Source organism: Blennius ocellaris (assembly GCF_963422515.1).
Source record: "Blennius ocellaris genome assembly, chromosome: 15".
Classification (NCBI taxonomy): domain Eukaryota; kingdom Metazoa; phylum Chordata; class Actinopteri; order Blenniiformes; family Blenniidae; genus Blennius; species Blennius ocellaris.
In genome coordinates, this window is record NC_137664.1 from 4,034,324 (window position 1) to 4,056,603 (window position 22,280).

At 41.0% G+C, this 22,280-nt stretch overlaps 1 protein-coding gene across 3 annotated transcripts in view; it reads left to right on the forward strand.

Moving 5' to 3' along the window:
• The window catches only part of dab2ipb (DAB2 interacting protein b), a 148,793-nt gene that overhangs the window by 40,429 nt on the left and 86,084 nt on the right, over positions 1–22,280 (forward strand). For 2 of the 3 annotated variants that reach the window (XM_080509958.1, XM_080509960.1), the window contains exon 2: positions 15,028–15,146. In XM_080509958.1, coding sequence (XP_080366084.1) covers positions 15,028–15,146 — 119 coding nt within the window. The remainder of the gene's footprint in view (positions 1–15,027; positions 15,147–22,280) is intronic. The other variant, XM_080509959.1, reaches the window with a different exon arrangement.

Genomic DNA, 22,280 nt, shown 5'->3' on the forward strand with positions numbered 1-22,280 from the left:
GCAGCAACCACTAAAAGGCAACGTTTCTAATTTTTCCTCGCATACAATACACACACATTGGCAGATCTTCGCCAGTGAGAGCAAGCAGCCGTAATCACAGCAGCGACTCAGGCGAAAGCAACAACTGCATCAAAGTGTGAAATATCACAACAGTAAAGAAAGAACGACTGCCAGTGGCTTGCAAGAAAAGCGTTTGAACCACTCAATAACAACTCAATAATGCAATACCACTGACAGTTACAGCTCGTAATCATATCCTCGCCGGGTTATCGCCACGAAACAACTTCTTGAGCTGCGCTGCTGTGTCATTGCGTCGATGTTATGAGGCTGTTTATGGCGTAGCCAGATTTTGTGTTTGCGTGTGGGCGTCCGCCGATGGGAAGCGAGGACGAAATCCATGCTGATGGAGAGGAAACGTGTTTGCAACGACACGCATGACTTACACCTTAACAATGCTTTCAAACAACCTGTGTGAAGTGTTTGATATCCATCTTAAATAGTGAGGTGATGGGCAGGATCAGACCTTAATTCATTGCCAGAGGAGGAATTATTCTCATTTTTTTCTCAACAGATTAGACCCTTTGAAGTGTTTTCGCAGTTTGTTCCTGAGCATCTGAGATTAAGGTCACATTTTAGTCAAACAAAGTTTTCACTAATAAACACAGGCAGCCGCATTCTTTGATAATTTCCACCTAATTTTCTGCACTGTGACATCATCGGGGCAAGGGGCTGCAGCGTATGCGAGATAAAAAAAATAAAAAAATAAAAACTGTAGAAATTAAGATGATGTTCCTGCTCACTTTGCCAGTTCAATATTAAAAGGATGAAAACTGATAATTGAGTCAATTTGGAGTTTCGGGTCGTATATGAGCAAAGGAAAGATGTGAAACAGAGGAAAGAGACGGTGGGTGTAGTAATAAAGCAGCGAAGAGAAACCACCAGAACACCACATCATCTCGATGTTTAACCCAAGATTACTTTCCAATCCCGGTCGCATTTACTGCAGCCTTCGTGCCCGTCTCCTCCCTTTTCCTTTCCTCTCAGCTTTTAGTGAATCATGGAGATGGGCCAGATGACGTGGTGCTTCTCAGCACCCGAAAAGAGTCCAATAACAGGGAGACAGGTGCAGGCTAATCCCCTTAATCCATAGATATCAACTCAGATTACGAACCAGAGCCAGGGTGCAGTTTTGGAGAAGCAGCTAGAGGTCTATAGATGATCGCAGCCATAACTCACCGTAAAACTGCCTGTCAACATCCAGCAGAATGCGTGCACTGCTCAGCTGAGCTGTATTCTCATGCACTTAGATGTAAAAGAGCTCATGCACAAGTGGCAAGGTCAGCAAATGTGCATCAAAGTGTATTCAATACATACGAAAAAGTTGCGACCTTATGTAAAATGTTATTATAAATAAAAATGAATGGTACGCAAAACCATTGAACGCTTGTACTTGATGCCAAATTGCACAAACACAATATTTATTTAGTTTTCTTTCCCCGCTTAAGAAGTTGAGATAGAGGCCAACAAATATTGTAAAAGTGATTTAATACACGAAGACTTTAATGAAATATAATTATAAATAATAAAAAAAATGATCAAAAACTGTGAGTTTCTATAATATATTAATAGTGTACAGAATAGATGTAAAGGACAACAGTGAAAATGAATATTTCAGACTCTCAAACATGCATTCATGAGTCTGTGGACACACCTTGCCAATGCAAAGAAGAAAGTACCTGCAGGTTTGACATGCATTTTATAGTAATTACCATAGGTATTTCCATTTTATTTAGAAATGTAGACATAAATACACACATCAAGTACAGCCCAGCAAATATGTTGGTATTAGTTCGTAGATAATGTTGTCAATATCAAAACATTGAAAACTTGAAGTAATGTGGTAAAGCAATAGTTTTATTTACTAGTACAACTAAAGCATTAAATCCACAAATAAGAATAATTCCACTATATAAAGCCATCATAAAGATAAGTTGCACTATTGAATCTAAATACACCAAAATTAACACCAACATAAAAAAAAATTTTAAATCATCAAGGTGAGTTTTCTCCAGCTGCTGTAGTTTTCTTTCAAAATAAAAAAAAAAAAGCATTTGAAGTTGATTGGTGACTCTAAATTTCCTGTTGTTATGAATGCGTTTGTTATTCCTTGATTGGCGACCTGTCCAGGCTGAAATTTGGCTTTGCTTGTATTCAGCTTGTCAGGTTTTATCTGAGCCTCATGTGGATAAAGCAGTATTGAAAATATCGGTGCAGTAATAATGTGAACTTGCATGCATAAGTTATTGTCTGTTTATTACACATAGACTTTTGTGTATACATTATGGTAATTAACACAATAACCTAGAGAGGAAGTGTTGCGTGGGCACAACTTAAGAAATGCAGCTGTGAGATTATATGGACTTGATGTATAACTTTAGCAACTTGAAAAGAAAGGCCAATGTTCTCAATTGAGACGGAGCGTGCTCGGGGTGTCTGCTTGTCCATGTTATTGAGACTAATAGGATCTCAGTTACTGGAATGCTTCTGCTGCTGCTGCTGCTGCTTGTCGCCCTCTGCACAAACACAAACTTCCACTCCTCCTCATCCTCCTCCTACCCGTCCTCCTCCTCCTCCTACTATGTCTTCCCATAACAAACTGCAGACAAAGGCATGCATGTGCCAAACTAAACATGAAGCAACGCTTTCGCACCCTCTCTTTGGACGTCACTTGAGCGTGGCTGCATATAGAGCGCTTGTGTCCGTGGCAAACAAACGCGTTTCAAGTCGGCTCGAGCGACACAAACTGAGTAGATCGGGTTCAGTTTGGAGGTGCACGCCTTGCACCATCAGCCCACAGCCGGCTAAGACCAGTGCGAGCCGCGAGTTAAGTGAGCGTTGACTGTGCGGTGAAATAATTCTCCTCTAATCCCCCCCCGCCGTGTCCACGGAGTCGCTCCAAGGAGATGGAGCAGCACCTCTTTATCACCCCATCATCTCCGCACTGAGCAAATACAGCATCTCGGAGGTCAGAAGTCCAGCGCTGTCCTCACAGCTCAGTGTTAACACATTATAGCCCCTGTGTACACACACACACACACACACGCTCTCTCTGTTCTTTTCTCCCAGTCTATGTCACACACCAGCACATGTTTCAGGAGAAGCCATAAAAGCTTGACAATCGAAAGCTGTGCCTGTGGTACAGTGTGTGCCCGGGTGGGCCTCGGCTCTGACCTCCATTACATGAATCACTGTCCAGCTGGGAGTCTGTTACACCACTAAGAAGGCTTTTCCTTGTTGACGAGATGGATTACGAAAAAAAAAAAAAAAAAAAAGAAACTTCTGAGCCCATTGGTTCTTGATTGACATTAATTTGTAGTTTATATTCCAAAGACAGATGGATAATTTTTTTTTTCTTTTTCTTTGCTCCTCAATCTGCCAGTCAAGACAAGTTCTAGTTGTCTTTTGCTTGTGGGGGGGGGGGAAAGAAAAAAAAAAGAAGTGAAAAGTGATGTATTTGTGAAGGAAGCGGGATGAGAGGCAGGGTGGACCGAGAGAAGATAGTCATCCAGGTAGAGAGAACACAGTAAACACAGCCTGACAGCCTGTGATTTTGGCTACACATTTCACCAGCCCAAAGAAAGAGAGAGCGTGTGTGTGTTTGATTTCTCCACTGCTTTTCCCTCCTGTCATAACAGGAGAACTCTGCATTCTCTGCGGAGGCTACTCTTCAGTCCTGTGGGTATCGACTACTTAAAATGCCAACTCATGCTGCCGTTGATAAAAGGATCCTGTACTCAAAACTTTTCAGACGTTGGCACAGTGAGCACATGTACAATATATTTTTTCTATTGTTCAAACTTAATAAAGCTTAAAGCCTTTATCAGGTGAGTGGCCATATTGGTCATTTGTTCATGTACGATTTCATGAAGTATTAGAAAAAATACAATTGCTGCATCAAATGGAATTGAAGTATGCACAAAACAAGTAATAGACACATTGAAAGCATGTTTAGCAAACATTATGAAAATATGACTTTACATGCGTTCTACTAAATAGTGATGAGATGTCAGGTAACCACCTATAGAAATGGAGTTAGAAATAATATATCTTTCGAATACGTTTTGAAGCAATAAAGTATGTTGGATTTTTGATCGTTAAACACTTTACAATACGTCTCAGTCTACATAAATGTTAAATATTGGTGTTAAGTCATTATATAATGTGACCTTAAAGACTGCTAATTGAAAAAAAACCAAAAAACAAATATTTAAATGAACTTTCCACTCCAAAGTACAGAATCCTTTTTCACCAGCTTTCCACTTCCCATGGCTTCATCGGGTTTTATTGCATGTTTGAACTTCTCCGGTTTGGTTTTTTACCATCACGTCTCTTGTACTTATTACATTTGGCCACAACAGGAAGCTGTTTGATGCTTCCAAAAAAGCCTAAAAAGCCCTGCGGCGGTTGCCACATGAAACAGGCACCGGGCTGGAGCAATTATCTATTGAAGACTTCATATTTCTTTTCGGAGTCTAATGAAAGTGAGTAGTAAACTCGTGTTTGTTAGTTGACTTAAAAATAAATAAATAAAATAAAATATTGTAACTCTATTCACAGGGTGTGCGTTTTACAAAGTCCTCTCTTTCTAGAAAGTGGCATCATGTGTTGTTGAAGATTTTAGTTCTTTCCTCTGCCCCTTGAACAGATCAGGTAATGCGTGACTTATTATTAAAGAGCGCAAGCTATCAATTTAAGAAATGTATTTTTGCTGAGATTTTCTTTTTGATCGCAGACTGTAATGTGATCACAGATCCAGATTTGATTTAATCCAACTTAATTTATACAACACAGTCATCTCAAAGCATTTTTTTTTACAGAGAAACACCATGCGATTCTACATTCTACATTCTACAAAAAGGAAAACTCAGTTTTATTACAATCAATAAGGTAATCACTGTCAATAATCTGAAAATGTATTCTATTTTACATGTAAAAAACCAATAATGATATAGCTTACCAATAAAGACAGTGTAAAAGGATATGTGAGCCATAATTGCAATATTACCACAATAGGACTCCATTTCTTTTTTTAATCAAAAATCTGGATCGTGGATGGCACAGTTGTAATATTCATCCATTGAGGAAATGCAGTCTTTCAATAATGGTAAGAAAAAAATATTTCTCTATATCATGACACAATTGGCAGGTTATTGACTTTATTACGCTCAAAATGGTCCAAGCATATTACATTACTGGCAGATATTACCTTATAGGTTGCTCACAGCTGGCGGCTTTCTGCTGTTCATTACTTCTCAACGTGTTTGTTTGTTTGTCAACGTGTTACCGGGCAAAATGCTGAACCTCCAAGCTGCTCGCAGTGTTGTGACTGCATTGGCAGCTTTCACTACCGCTGTTTTGAGGCAATGGTTGAACGTGAAGGAACCCATTCAAAACGGCTATGCACGAAGTGATATTGGCCGTCCCCAGATGAGAAAATAATTTGAGTTTCATGACCGGCTTGCCACTACATTGCACACTGCTGAAGATAATGTGCTGATCAACGTGACACCAAAACAATCGTTTGCAGACTCCCAAGTAAAATGCAGAATGATGCTTTTTCACTTTACACAAATGCTAATTTAACAACGTCTCCATTTTTCATTTGGCTTTATTTAATTAATTGACTTGCCAATTGCAGTGTGCCTCAGTACAGTTACTCTATAAGAATCCATATTTAAAATATACTCCCCATAAAAGGTATCACTTCCGCACAGGCAATAAACACATACATTAAAACAAGACCATTACCGCAAATCCACAGCCTGCAGTTGCCTAAATCCATCACAGCAAAGTCGATATATTTAAAAACAAACTGCCATCTTGGAAAACCTGAGCAGCAGGGGCTTCTGGGATATAAAAGATGGTGTCGCGGCAGCTCAAGTGAAAACATCAACAACAAAAGCCAGACTTTCTCAAAGAAGAGTATTGAAGCCATAAGAATACTTTGAAATGTTGTGAAAAGGATCGTTGGCTTTTTCTAGTTGCGAATCGAGTTTTTTGGTGAAAAAACGTGCACAAGTGGGATCAATGCCTCGGGAATGTGTCCACGGTGTCCATTGTCACCAAGACGACAACAAAATGGGGGATGTTCTGGAAATTTGAATGCTGGAAATGCGTGTTTTTATGAATGTGATGATGCATTTCCTTAAGAACAAGATGTAAATCAACCACTGAAACTGAGTCCTACTTTATACAATTTTTCTCAAGTAGATTCTGGGAGAGAAACTTTAACATACAGGTAACTGTAGTGTTATTCTTATATATTCTTTTCTGCTGTTGTGATTGTCACTGTTGATTCACTGGTCGCAAATAAAAATTCCCTTTGATTCGTTATGCAGGTAAATAGAGGTAATAAGCTTACAGATGCCAAACAAGACATCTCAAAGAGTAAAATCTGCAATACAGGTTGATTCCCCATTCTGTGTACTAAAGCATGTGTTTCTGGAGCAAGCAATTTTTTTAAAATGCACGCGGCATTTATCTATAAAGACAACGCCATCGACATGCATATCATGGAAGAAGTGTGAAATAAAGACCTCCAGCCACCCCAGTTCAGCAGGAGGATTACTAACACCAGGGAGACGACGCTGACTTTTCAAGTCGCTCTGGTGGTAGAGTTTCAAAAAAAAAACCAACAAAACTTGTAAAACTGCATCTCACTTACACCAGCTCCTGTGAATTTCATCTTCCATCACCGAGTCACTTAGCACAACCAGCTCCTTGAGAGATAAGAGATCACAAAAAAAACAAGCATCACTTCAGGCTAAATGAATGATGTGTGCTAAAAAAAAAAAAGTCGTTATTTTCGTTGTACAAATGCAGCAGAGCTGCTGCAAACGTGCAGAAAACACTCATCGCCATCCTTGTTTTGCCCTGTTTGGATGATTAACTCGATGCTATCGGTGGCCTGTCTGACAGTGTTTGTGACACATTACCACCTGCCTCGGTTGCTGTGCCGTTTGTTTTTTGGGATGTGGGGTAGGGGGGGGTTGGCACACGTGGATTGGGTTTTTAACACTCAGTCCTGCCTGCTGTGCTTTAATTTCAGCCCACATGGGAGGATTGGATATCACTTTGCTTTCAGAAGTGAGAGAAGCTGTGAACTGTACATAATAGGCCTCATCTCATGCCCTCGCTGCAAAAGTGTAACATCCTGTGCTGGTGAAAGTGGGAGAGGAGGGTGGACGTCCTCCCGATCACTGACCCAAGCACGTCTGGTTAGGAAATGCAGAGGAAATATGGAATCTGACCTTCATTACGGCATTTTAAATGGAAGGAAGGAAATGGTAAGGAAGGGAGGGAGCTTCAGATAAATAGACTGATCGAAAAAAATGTTTTTAAACCTTCTTAATCGGCGTCTCGTCATCGCCGTGTTCGCAATCGGTCCGACCTGCAACCACTCCCATCTCTTAACACCCAGGTTTGTGATTCGCATGCAGCACACACGCACAAAAATGGAGGCGATCATCACGTAGTCCATGCTGCTTTAACCCCCTAAGGCTACGAGCCCTGCGGCCGCTTCAGCCAACTGTGAGCAAGCCTGGAGGAGGGCAAAAATCAAGACTGAGTGGTTTTATCTGCGGTAGACGGCGACGGAGGATGGAGTCAGGAGTTTGGAGGCAACGCAGGCAGTTACAGAGCCACGAGGAGACGGTGACAGATGAGGAGAGGATTTGATTCGATTTGATGTAGGAGGCGAGGGGGCGCAGCGATACAGCACGAGAACTGAGGCCGAGCGTTAATCCGAGAGCACACGGGAGGAAGAAGGCGAATTGATGAAGGGGAAAGAGGACGACGAGAGCGTGATTAACACAGAAAGGTGGAAGACGGAAGTGCAGAGGAGGGATTGATTGTAAACCATGGCACTTCTCACTATTTCAAGAATACGTGTGATGCGTCAGAATGAAGGCAAAAAGTTGAGAATAAAGTCGTAATGCTAGTCAATAAAGTTAAAACAGTGTTGAAAAAGTTGAATAAAACAATTCTGGGAATGCAATGAAGACATTGAGAATAAAGAGAAGTTTGAAAATATCTGGAGAAAAAAGTGGAAAAGGATTGTGATAAAGGTTAAAGTGAAAATGTTGACCTTTGGCACTCTCATCTCACACAGGTTCCAATCCACTTCCAATCACCACTACTATGACTACTGCTATTCCTACTACTCTGCTACTAATACTATTACTAATAGTGTTTAATCCAAAGAGAAGCTTTTTTCTCAACAAATTCACGACAAAAAAGAAAGAAAGAAGCTGAGGCCCAACACTTGTTTCTTTGTTTTCTTGTACAATTCATAAAAACTAAAACATAAAATTTTTAAATAAATAAACTAACTAGATTTCAATGGTTTCTTTATGTTTGAATCTCTATCATTCATTATTATATGCCTTCATTATGAATTCCCATACCCAGAATATTGTGAACATTTTGACTTTTGACAGTTCAAACATGGCTGACCTTTTGACTTTGCAGCCGTGTGCAGACCCTCTGAGTTTTTTTTTTCCCATCCAAGCCCTCGCTAACAGCTCCCAACTCCAAATAGCTTGAATAAACAGCAGTTACACAGACCCACTAAAAATGAGAAGCGTTAACAATCCCACACCAGCCACCACATGTGCTACAAAAAGCCTCTTTTCATGATCTTCATTAGTTCGAATTCGTGTTTTAATTCAAGTTTTATTGACTGCGACTGTCTGTTTGCCGTCTGCCGGTGGGCGAATCGGTGTCGCCCCACAGAAGCTGCGGCGAGGCAGAATTTTCCATGCGCGTGCGGAGGTGCGCTCGGTATATTGCGTGCAGATGTCGGCAACATGTGGAAGCGTAGATTGCGATTTCACGAGACAATTAGCCGACCAGCTAATTGATGTGTGTTTCTATGCGTGTTTATGTGTGAACTTCCCCCTGTTAGGGCTCGTAGCAGCCAGCTGTGCACGAGTTGGGGAGATTTCCGTTATGAAATTACACAAGGCTTGAGGGGGGAAATTTATTGAAGATTAGCACAGAATCTCACGCCGCCGATTTAATTCAGTCTGCGCTGATGATTACCTTAATCAACCCCGTGTGCTCTCTGAGGGTTGTTTAAAAAAAAACAAAAAAAAACAAAAAACAAACATGAAATACACTTCATCTCATGGCGGTAGATATTTCGGTACCGCTCTTGTTTGTTTGTTATGATGGGGGGAAGTAAGGCAGGGAAGTAATTTCTGCAAATGTTTTACTGTGACGAAAGATTGCGACGGTTTCCTCATGCCCACATCCCCAAAACAACATGACAATTTTCCGCAATCGGAAAGGTTTTCAGCATCATTTTGTATTTATTTATTTTTTTGTTAACTTTTCACAAACGTATAACCAGCGCAAGAAGAACCAATGCACAGATTGTATTGACAGTTCACTGCAAGGATAAACATCCTCTCGGTACCACATCCACCTGAAGAATTCTTATTATATAACATGTGTAGAGAATAAAGAGGATGTTGAGGGCATTGACAGAACAACAAAGGCATATCAGGTTCATTGTTATTCAAAATATGCCTCCAAAGCTGTACTGAATATTTTATTTGCTCCATTTAATAAAGTGTCCATATTTTTACACATGTACTTGTATTCTATGTAAAAGATATGCATCTTCTTTCAAATAAATAATTATAAGTTCATGGCAATTATTCAATACATGATTAAATATTATGTTGAACATTGAAATTGATTGCGCTGCGCCTTGCTCTGAGAAATCGTTTCAGCTTCCATCCATTGCACCTATTTGATGCTTTCAACTTGAAAATATAATAAACTATGAAAAACTACATTGTACAGCCAGTTCAAGTTTTCAGCCATATATCTCATTCTATCAGTAAATCACATTTAAGATCCAAATCCCCCCCTTATCATTCATAATATAATTGAATAGTGACACCTAATAGCATGTAGCCAATTGTTCATAGAAATTTGCTCAAAAATGTGAAACGGTTTACACATTTTCAAAACTGAAAATTATTAAATATATGTGATTTTGCTCATTATGATGCCTTTGAATACAATTTACCATGTATAAATGGTACATAAAGCCGTATTGGAAGTGTTTGAATATAACTGAATAACTCTGCTGTGCATTATTCTGCTGTTATTCAGCAGAATAATGCTGCTGTGAATGTATAAAGTAGCTAAAGGGACTCGTTACACCTTCCCTCCAGGCCTGCAGGTTTTGTGGACAAAGATGGCCACTGTGGGAGTCCTTTGAAAGAACCTTGCGGGAAAGCTATTTCATAGATTCATGTAGGTGTTCAGCTTAAGGCATAACCTTGATATATGTGTACAATTAGAATTTCAAAGTTTTGACAACATGTACTGGAATACTCTTCTTTTTCTGTAATAATTAGTTTCTTATACTTGCATGTGTCATGTCCAACTGATGTAACCTTCACAGACTTGACACTTGGATGATCTCTCTGAGGTTTTTTTTTCCAACATATGCAAGAAAATCTGAAATGTTCTCTGTAACCTGACACCCGTATATCCGACTTCTGCAGCAATCTCAACTGCAGTACATTTACTTCTCCGTGACATCAAGCCAAATGAACTCTCCTTCACTCATCACATGCGTCTTTGGGCTTTGGCTGCCCATGACCCTGTGGCCAGTTCACTGCTTTTCCTTCCTGTGTTGATTGATGTTGGCCAGTGTAGGTCAGGAAAACCCCCACGAGAGCTGCAGATAAAAAAAAAAAAAAAAAAACCAAGACGTCTTACCATCACAATTCAACCCTGGTCATATTTGCTCAAATCTTTCATTCTTGTGCTTGCCCTAGTGGTGGCAAGGTACAAAGATTATTATCCTGGGTGGCTGTGTAATTTAATTTATTTTATTGTATTTTATTTTATTTTATTTTATTTTATTTTATTTTATTTTATTTATTTTTTTTTTTTATTTTTTTTTATTTTATTTTATTTTATTTTATTTTATTTTATTTTATTTTATTTTATTTTATTTTGTATTTAATTTATTTTTATTTTATTTTATTCAGTTAGTCGTACACCGCTTAGAGCACAGACACAAAAAGCACTTCAATACGTACGCAACGTTTGGGAATATTTTGCTAAGACTTTTTGTAACAATTTGGCTAACCATTTACGAATACATCCTATAAAACACTGTGAAAAAAATGTCCCGTACAAAGCGGAAGGGAGAGGCACCTCATGAAGGAGATCAGCGTCTGTTGGCAGCACAGCAGCCAAAAGCACATGAAAAGGCTTGAACGTTCAGGAATAGTGAGCTATGAGTTTTGTTGACGATTCAGCAAACAGTTTCTGAGAGAAATCGCCAAAAAACGGAGGGAAAAAAAATTCCCATGCAAAGTGGATAGGAGGAGATGAAAGAAAATCAGTCACATGAAATTTCCTCTGGAATTCCTGGTCTTTTCCCATTTTCCCGCTTCGAACATACCATATCGCACTCAATAACGGGCGGTAATAAGTTCCCCTGCCAGTGGTCTTAATGTTCTGGCTGGTTTCTTGTGGTACCTGTTAAATGGGCTTCATGCTCATGTCTCCTCACTAACTGCACATTTCTGGGCTTAACGTGTCTCGGCGGCATTACAAACTAAGCTAGTTTAAAATCAAATCCTCCTTCGCAGAGCAGTGGATCCCCCCCCCCCCCCCCCCCCCCCCCCACTCAGGGGATCGAGAGACGGGTCCGGATTTTTCAATTACAGGGATTTTTAAGGACGTCTGCTCAGTGTCTGCCCGAGTTATGTTTGTCTCCGCTTTGTTGCCGCAGACGGTGTTTACGTGTGTGCCGGGGAGTTGTGTGGGCCGAGAAGGCGAGCCGGGGCTTCCAACGCGCAGCGGGAGGCGCGATTCCTCCATTCGTTCTTCAATTACAGAGCACACTAATACAGTCAACCAGCCTGTTAAACCGCAGACAGCTAATTTAGCACGGCTCGGCTTGACAAGCTAATAGAAAGGACAGCGCTGACAAACAGAACATGGGCTTGTTAGGGTCGCTCCTAATGTAGAATATGTTAGACGCGTACAAACCGCAGGTGTTTTTGTGATGGCGTATTCATACATTTGTGCATATATTTAGTTCATTTATATGATCTAAAATAGTTGCAGTAATCAGTCACTACTTGTTGTAGTGTTAGCGTATCCTTATGTTTCCTAAAAGGTACTAAGTTAATTAATATTGGTAATAATAGGCATTGTTGTAATATTAATATGTTTTTTTTTAAGGACACGGTTTCATACTGGTAGCATTATTGCAGTAGGTGTTTTTAATATTGGTCCCCCCTCTCTCTCTCTCTCTTTCTCTCTCTCTCTCTCTCTCTCTCTATATATATATATATATATATATATATATATATATATATATATATATATATATATATATATATTTTATTTTTTTTTATTTTTTTTTTTTTTTTACATAATATTAGACATGCCTGTTAATATAATGCAGTCAAGCTCAGTGTTGAAACTTAAACTTCTCAAGTGGTCTCGAGCAAAACTGAGCCTTATTGCTTTTCTAACGGCTGTTATACTGAGTCACATTACATTATACAAGCATCCCCCAATAAAATTAATAGTTTGTGTATTAGGAGTTGGTGTTTTTAAACCTTAAAGCGATTCTAGGGAGCTTTGTGGCCCATATCTGTGAATCTAGATGATTAGATTAGCGGGTCTGTAGGGAGTTTCCTCATAAAATGGTCAATGCTCTCACTCCAAATTATAGACTGCACTGGGTGTGTGCGTGCGTGCGTGCCTGCGTGCGTGCGTGTGTGTGTGTGCGTGCGTGTGTGCGCGCAGTTTTATTCCTATTAGAATCACACAGTACATTTATATGTAATGTCATTATTTCCCAATGTCCTAGATAGTTAGAGGGCTCATTTAAATGATCCAACGTGGCCTGAGTGATGCCCTGACCCCTCGTGTTATACAAAGGCCTCGGAATGAGATAATGTTATATCATCATATCTGCCCTACTTATATGTGTTTTCCATCCTCAGCCCGGGTCTACTGACAAGTTTTCAGCACTCTGCGGATATTAAATTAACTTTTTTTTTGGGGGGGGGGGGGGGGGTGTTGTCATTGTCGAGTTGAAATGAGGTCTTGTGCATCCAGTTCTAACTCCTGGATGACTTTTCTATTCATCTTTTCATGGGCTGCTTTGCAATGTTGTCTGCCCTGTAACTATGTCCCGGCAGTGAGCGATGATCGCTGTCTGAAATCTGCAAAGACTTGCATGGCTGGCATCAGTCGCATTCCTCTCGGACATGTCCAGATCTGCTGCGCTCTGCGCACACGTGTGGTCTCTCCGCTGACGCGCTCGCCCTCACCTAATGGCACGCGGTCTCCTGTGTCGTCATCGACCGAGCAGATTACAAAGACAGGCACGTGATAACTAGCGTACGTGGAAAAAGTCGACTTATTGTACACAAGCAAACTCTTGACATGCAACATTTTGAGAAAAAAAAAACACACTGTGAACATCCCACATCTCATGCTCATCTATAAATGAGTCATATTTTTAAATGTAAAAGTTTCACCGGTGTCAAAACGCCGGCTCTCTGCAGAATGAGTTTTGAAGTGAACCCAGGTCACTCTAATCCAAGTTCCCTCTACGCCCCCCCAACCTCCACAGTCTTATTTCCGCCATGCTGTCGGTGTCAGAGGTCTGTCTTTGGCGCGGCGTTGTAGCTCAGTTTGACGTTCTGTCGAGGTTATGTTTGTTTGGAGCGTGGTATGTTTCCCTCGTGTGCTTATGTCGGTTTCTTCTTGCCCTCTGGTTCTTCAGACGGGGTTGAAAACGGTGGGTCAAGTGAATTGGGACTTTTAAGAGTGATAACTTGCTGACAACCAATAACAGGCTCCGCACAGTCGGAAGAGAAAATATCGCACGGTGGACCACTCTGGTGGCGTATCGGCTAAAAAGCTCTGAATTCTTGACATTGTTGGAGTTAGATAAACAGATCAATTCCACTCTTGTGTTGGTATGCTAAATATGAAGGTGGAGCAAGCGAAGATGAATAGGTGAACTAGTAACAGAAGAAAGTACAGGGGTGCTTTGTCCAAAGCAACATTTCTCCCCTGGGGGCACCAGGGAGTTTCATGGGTGGTGCAACAGCAGGAAAAACCTGAAGGAGAGGGGAATGCTTGCCCTTTTTTTTTTTTTTTTTTTAAAGAAATGATCTTAAACAGAAAGATTGGAGAGTGAGATGTATATTTTTACAACTGAACATATTTCAAGTGTAGTACAGATGAAATTCAGCTTGAAAATAAGCTTCAGTGCAACTCAATCAGTTATGACAGCCACAAGCTACATATAAATACAAGCTAGTTTATTGCTTGTAGATCCCAGCAGCTATTACCAATAATATCTGAATGGGAAAGAAACATAAACTTCTCATTGGTGTCAGAAACTTTAATTTCCACCACATGTAAACAATTCAAATGTAGCTGATTTGAAAGGAATGCTGTTTATTTCTTGGTACAAGCCCAGACTATTGTGTGCCATTCAATCACGTCTGGCAGACGTAACCGGCCAGACTGCTTATAAAACCATCCAAAAGTCAGCAGGTTGTGTTGAATTTAATTGTGTCTGGACCTCCTGGAGCCTACATGAAATTATGTTGTTGTTCAGGGCCGGTCTACCAACCACTGTGAAGCACGAGGGGAGGGCTTCTTCTCTCCCGCATCTCCTAATGTTTTGGCTTTTACAGTAAAGTCTTGATGCTAACTAGTATGGCTGCACAACATTTATCACATTTATTCTTACTGTAATATTAACGCGCAAGATGCATATAAAAACTACCAGTGAGAACAGGTGATGCACGTGTACTATATATGATGTCGGTAAAAAAGAGACCAGCCCAATCAAATCTATTTAATGCTCATCATGACCAAAAATCCCTGTCAGGATGATATAGGGTTGCATGTGGCCCCCTGAACTTAAACAAGTGTGACACCTGTGATCTACAGAGTCTCCTCCAGAGAGGACAGGACGCCGACGCAGTATGCCGGGGTCCGCAGACAAGGCCACGCCCACCATGGAGCCGACGTCCACCGCCGCCACACCTTTCCGAGTCACCGTGAGTACTGTGAGTGTGTTTTTTTTTGTTTGTCTTCAGTATTTATTTTACCTCGAAACTTTGTGTCTGCCTCAGTCTCTCCTTCGAAGGCTGATCACTTTCTTCTTCTTCTTCTTTTTTTTTTTTAAACCCCCCCCCCAAGAGGCTGGTCTGGAGTCCAGACGGATTCACGCCAATCTGAAACTCATTTACTTCAAATGTTGAAATGGGGCCTTTGATGTTTGCCGTCTACACATCGCACGTCTACAAACTCTGGGTTTATATTCAGAGCACTATCCCCCATTGCCCTCTTACATCCTGTGTGATTTTTTTTTTTCCATTGAATTTCACAGGCAGAGCTGTTTCCACACAACACTCCCACACCAGTTTTCACAACCGCACACACACACACACACACACACAGCGGTGTCATTCACTCACTCATACGCCCCCACCGTCTCTAGTCTTCTGGATTCATGAGCAAAAAACAAATGCAGATCCATCTTTTGGCTGTCATCTTCCTTAATTCCACGATGCCTTCCGTCATGTTTAATTCAGTAGATAAACAGTCAGTTAATGAAGCACAAAATTTCTCGATGAGTCATCAATTTGGAGATAATTAGCAATTAGCTGTGTATATTTCCATTAATAAACAATGAGCGGGGAGATGATGAACCGGAGGTGAACTGTAAACACTTCAAGTTAGGCCAGCGGGGCCACCAGCACTCAGCGCTTAGCCTCTCATAAATAATCTGCCAACTTTGTGTAAACTTCATCCTTCGCACCCGCTTAGCACAGACACTAATGACTGAAGTTAAAGGCTACAAGACAATACATTCTTCCTGGAACCTGACAGTTTTTAGATATGTACTTTCATTTTATTTATTTTTTTTGTTACGATGATCACATTTATACATGTAATGTTTTACGACAAAGGTGGGGGCCTGATAGTAGGGGAGGAGAGGGATCATTCAAAGGGATTTGTAAAAAAAAAAAAAAAAAAAGTAAAATAACAAAAATGAAATTTAACAGACTTCATCTTGAAGTGTTGAACCACCTGCAGAGTGAGAATTAACTGAACCAAAATAGCGAAGACCTGATTTTTGGAGTGGCACATATCTCTGACAGATGTATTCACACTTCCAAGTGACAAGAGTGTCAATGAGATCCCATGGTATGCAATGCTCTGATAAGCTACTTTATGAAATAATGACTTAACTTTCAGGGTTATGTATCTTCCTGAAGACAACTTCCTTTGTCAACTCAACAGAATTTTTTTTAAACAATGGGTGGAATACTTTCTCTCTCCTTGAGATCCCTGTGGAATCTTATTTAGTTGTGCCAGTGAGGATCTGGAGCAACCAAACTGTTACTGACGTGTCAAAAAAATTAGGTTTTAAGCAAAAAAAACAATGTCCATGTATCTCAAAACATTATGGATCGCTCTCCGCTGCATATGTGTGCACACATCAGTAAGTGCACCGTTGGTTGTTTTCATTTTCATGTACAAACCATAATCCAAGTCATATTTTCTTGTATCAGGCATATATTGCTTGATATTAACTGAATTAACACACAAAGAGAGGAACAGGAGAGGAAAGAAGTGTGGGGAGACAGAAGGGGTCAGGTGGCGGGGCTACGTATTGATTAAGTGTCTCTTGAGCGGCTCTTCCGCTCTCTAGAGGGAGGAAGGTTGGGGCAGCTCTGCAGTAAAGTCGTTCCGTCTCCAATCACATGAACACTTAACTTGCTCCTCTGGTTGCATTTAGAAGCAATTCTTGCACTGGGCAAGTATAAGCTTCCCAAGTCGACGCTTGAGCCAACGCATGCAGTTTTCATTATACCGCCCCCTTCTGGCCGCCAAAGGTGTCTTCCACAAAAGTTATCCCTGCAGCAACTTTGGACACGTGTAAATTATATAACACTTTGCTAAGCTTTTTAGGCGAACCCCTATTTAAATGAATGTGGATACGTCAACAGTGATTAACAGATAAGACACTAAAAGTGAGATTTAGTAAGTTCACTGCAGGATAGGGTACAAATTTCAGGATACAGTCAGGTACACAATGTTGTTTTTTGCCACTCATTTTCTCCTGCATTTCCCACTTTTAGCAATGACAAACCACCCCACACTTTTCTTCCTCTGGTGAAAAGAGTTGTGGTGACATCTAAAGTACCCCTCCTAGGCCTTGAGCTAAATCTGTCAAAATGTTTTTCTCTCATGTTCTTTGTAGAAACCGGGCTCAGTGTCTTTGTGCGCACACACGCACGCACGCACACACACACACACACACACACACACACACACAAATGCATCCTCTCGATCCTCTCTCTCTCTCTCTAAAAAAAAAAAAACTATTTCCCACCAACGGGCACGGACAAAATCTCTTCAAAGCCTAATCTTCCACAGCCAATTCAAAAATAGCAGAAGATTTCAAACGTTAAATCTAGAAAGTTACAATTTAGTACTTTCTCTCCCATCCAGTGCTTGCTTAAGGAGCGAGACAAACAAACCTTATCAAAGTCAGTCACGTCCACATCCCCCTGATTGCCAGCTGGATTGATTCTCCTTTGCGACTGAGCTCCCTGTCCAATCAGCCCATGCCTCCCATCTCCTCTCAGATAATAGCAGGGGGTCTAATTGGACAGGTATGCCCCTTGTTTTCATCAGGGTGTGCTCGAGGAGGACAAGAGATGTTGATCTGGAAACGGGGAACACCCCCGCCGATTGTCCAGGCACTGATTCTATCTGGTGCTTTAGGGGAGCGTGGAATTGGCAAGGCAACGGGAACAGCAATAACTTGTTGCATGCATTTTACTTTAATTTCATGAGGAACGATGATTACATTAAAAGGCACACTGACGTAACTGGATTGAACTCCTGGTGCTGATTTAATGGAGTCCTGCCGGCCGAGATAACAATCAACTACTGAGACACTTAAACTGTAAACAAAGTAAATATGAATGCATACATTTCAGAGTCAAAGAATTCCCCTTGGACCCCGTACAATAAACCAGGACACAAGGGTTATAGAAAATGCACATTGAATCTGCCTTGAATCTGATTATTCCATCCCCTCGTTCCCCTTAACTGTCAACCGGAGAAATATAGAATAATTAAAGAGCTCATCGAAATTCACAGTAACATGTGACACTGTAATGTCCCCTGTGAGGTTGCATTGGCTGTGATACCCTTATCGTGTTTCTGCGGGCATGTCGGGGGTGTGCAATGTGAAACTGCAAAGAGACAGACATGAAGCTCAAACAAAGCATCGTAGTGCCAGGAATGAATTTAAAAGCAGTAAGCAAGGATCTCTGCAATATTTACACGCTCTACTCAATTAAATTTTTCCTTCAGGCATCGATGATTTGAGTATTTTTGTTTTTTTTAAATCCAAATAGGTGTTCCGAAAAAAAAAAGCTCTCCCTCGAGGCATGGAGTTATTTATTCATCACTTCTACTGTACACCTCAGTCTTCATGGTTGTAGAATGTTGTTCTCCACAAAAATACAAAAAAATAAAATCATTTTCAATCCAAAAACTATTGACACAAACAAACAAAAAAAACCATCAGAAAAACATCCCTCCATCAACCCCCATGGTGCAAGAAGATGTCCAAAAACTTTCTCCAAACTTTACATTCATCTGCTTTGCTCATATTGTGGTGCTGGAGTTTGCACGTTTTCCCTTTGTGTATATTAGTTCTCTCTGACAGTCCAAATGTTTTGACTCTTGGTGATTTAAAACTGCTAATCCGTCACAGGAATAACACATCCACACCTACAGGCAATCCTGGAGTTACAGATTAACATTCAAATGCATGCATCACTGTTAGAAGTGACTCAAAAGAAGGTTGGCTTTGCGACCAAATGAGCTTCTTCGGATCACACATCACTTCGATTATATGAGCCTGAAATATAGACACGCAATAATGAGCTTAGAAAGCATATAATGGTCTTCAAAATGTGACTTTTTGAAAACAAGGTGTTTATAGTAATGGCAATGAGGAACTTCAACATGTCATGGCATGTATTTAGGCAGGGGACTGAAATCAGTGCTTGGCCCTAAAGACGAAGACAGATACAGATGAAGTCTGTATTTCTTCTGCATAAACTACATGCAGAATTTAGTAGGTTATTAGGGAACTAGCAAATGGAGTAATACCACTGATGAGCTGTTGAGGGCGGTGTTGTGCTGTATAGCTCATGTGCAACCAACTATAGAAAAACAGAAGACAACAAAAGTCACGGATCCACTCAAGGAAAGTCTGTGAATGTAGATTTGAGTACAAATACGTTTTGAACCAATTTCATTGGTGTTTGGATTAGAAATGTTGTCCTTCATGAAAACCAATAACTTGCACTGCCCTCTACTGGATGTATTGATTAACAACCACACCAGCGTTCCAAACACAAGACAACGGAAGCAAGTTTGGCCGTTTCCTCAGAGTTTCTGCTCAAGTGTAGTGGTAAAATAAATAACATCCCATAGTGAGAATAAAGGTTTGAGTACAATTCATGTCGAGTAACATGTTGAGCTTGTTTGCATATTCTCCCTGTGCACACATGGGTTTTCTCCAAGATTCTCAATTTCCCGCTGTCCAAAAACATTGATGATGACCAGATTAGTGAAACAGGAACCCCATACATTAAGATATAAGCGGAATAAGCCAACCTGACCTCTCTCAGTTATGATTGTCAGTTCTTTCTTCTTTTGATCCCTGAAGTCTCTTGTAACGATTTGTCTTGCACATTTGATAAAAACCACTTCACAATATACGCCTTACAGAAGAATAAACCATATTTGATCACTTTCTCTTTTTTTGGGGGGGCGCATCGTCCTTCCTCTGCCTGCAACCTTGTCCCTCGTTTGCTGTACTTTTTCCTTCACTTTCCTCCTCATTTAGTTTCATGCTTCTTCTATCAACTCATGTTCTGCCACCTCCACACTCTGCTCCACTTTTTCCATTTATCCGGCTCCTATAGCTCATCCCTCCCTGGCAGGCACCGAATGTCATTTTCTCCATTTTTTTTTGACTGGTCTCACCTCTATTTCTGTTCTCTCTCTCTCTGTCTGTCTCTCTCTCTCTCTCTCTCCTTTTATTATTCTTGTTAAACCAGCTCTCCCATTTCCTCTCTGTTCCTGAATGTTTCCCCTACCCTCTCAATCTTCTCCCTACGAGGAGGTGCTGAAGGCAAATTAAATGGTAGCGTTTTCACAGTGCTCCCACGGGGTCCCGTCTCCCCGGTGGGGTTTAATCGGATGTTAATATCAGTCACTCCTATTCTCCAGACTGATTGTGAGTGTGAAAGTAGCGTGTTCATATCTGTTGACCTTTAGCCTGTCCAATAACTGACTGAATAATAGAGCTGTGTGTGTGTGTGTGTGTGTGTGTGTGTGTGTGTGTATTTGTGTGTGTTTTTTTTAATGTCGCACTTCTGTCCACATGCTCCAGAGAGAGTGAAATGGAGATACAGGATACAGACAAATCCAAGGAATGATGGGTTTGTGTATCCTCTCTCTCTTTCTCTCTCTCTCTCTCTCTCGCTCTCGCTCTCTCTCTCTCTATTTATTTTTTTCCTATTTGTCTTATTTCTATGGATGAGTAAAAGAGAAGCCTTTTAATTTGCCAGCTGTTAATATGCTAGCACACACACACACACACACACACACACACACACACACACACACACACACACACACACACACACACACACACACACACACACACACACACACACACACACACACTCCACAGGCTACGCGGGCGTAAACATGAAATGACTGACTTAGAAGGAGGATTGTGATCGCTGATATGTGGAAACCAGGACATGTGTGCGTCAGTGTTTGTGCGTCTGTGCGCCATCGTTGATTTCTTTCCTATTTTTTTTTTCTTTCTCTCCTCCGACGTATTTCTCCATCAGGCAGTGGGCATCTTTCGCCTTTTCACTTCAAGCCCCTCGTCATGTCGGCGAAGCAGCCTATCCGAGGGTGACGCCGAAACACAGTCCTTCATAACCGAGTCTGACTCATATCTGTCATTGTTTAGAGTGGCGACTATGCTAATGTGTCCACATGCCCACACACACACGCACACTCATCCGGCGTATGGGGATGAATTGTGCACCCGCACGGCTAATACTTAAAGAGAGGAAGGGGGGAGTTCGATAAAGAAAGAGGCCCCGTCAAGAGCATTAGCGCGTGGCGCTCGCGGACAGCGGTGACTCAGCCCCGATCATTTAGCTAATAGCTCCTGTGCACAGCTCACTGGTGGCAGGTAGCAATAGTAACCCATTTACTGCCCACTTCTTTGTAGAGGCACTGTGGCAAATTTTGACCGAATTGGGAGTTATTCATACAACCACAAAGTTTGATCATTAATGATGGTTCAAACAATGTGATTTATATGGCGAGACCTCTCAGTCGAGGGATCCATCATCCCCATCTAATCAACACATTCCCCCTGCTGATGGGTTATTGTTGTCGCTCGCTGAATAAAATCAATTTTCCTCTCATTGCGATTGAAAGTTACCTCACCTGACTTGACAGAAATACATGAAATGATCGTATCCATGTAAAGCAGAGCTGGAATACCGAGAGTGAAAGTCACACGATGAATAATGTCCAACGCGACAGTTATAGTTTCACAATAAGTTAGATGTTGATGTCAGATTTGTTCATGAGGCGAGGGCGTTTTCAAGTGAATGCGAAAAACCTTCGTTATGTTCTGGTTACTGGTTTCTGAATAGTTTAGCAAGTAAACAACAGTGGCAGCTACTGGAAAGGGTTGACTCCCAGTCCATATCTTCATGGGTTGTGGTAGTTTTATTATATTCTAGTCACGCATAATCCAACTTCGTCGTCTGCCCATATGAATGTCCATGTATTTGCCATTGTTAATGATTATAGCGCATTGTTATCTGTGTGCATGTGTGTTGTGTGTGGTTTCATTACATAAACAACCAGCAGCACCCACTAGTGGCTTGACAGTCTAACTACATAGTTTTCAGCGTTTCTGCCGTCGATTCAAAATACTGCCATGTTATCGCGAAACCAATGCGTTTTCACTTGACACCGGTCCTGAAATTGACAACGATTTTGTTTTTTAGCAAGGATCCATGATCAATGGAAAGTACTAAAAAGGGATGCTAGTTGGAGGTTTT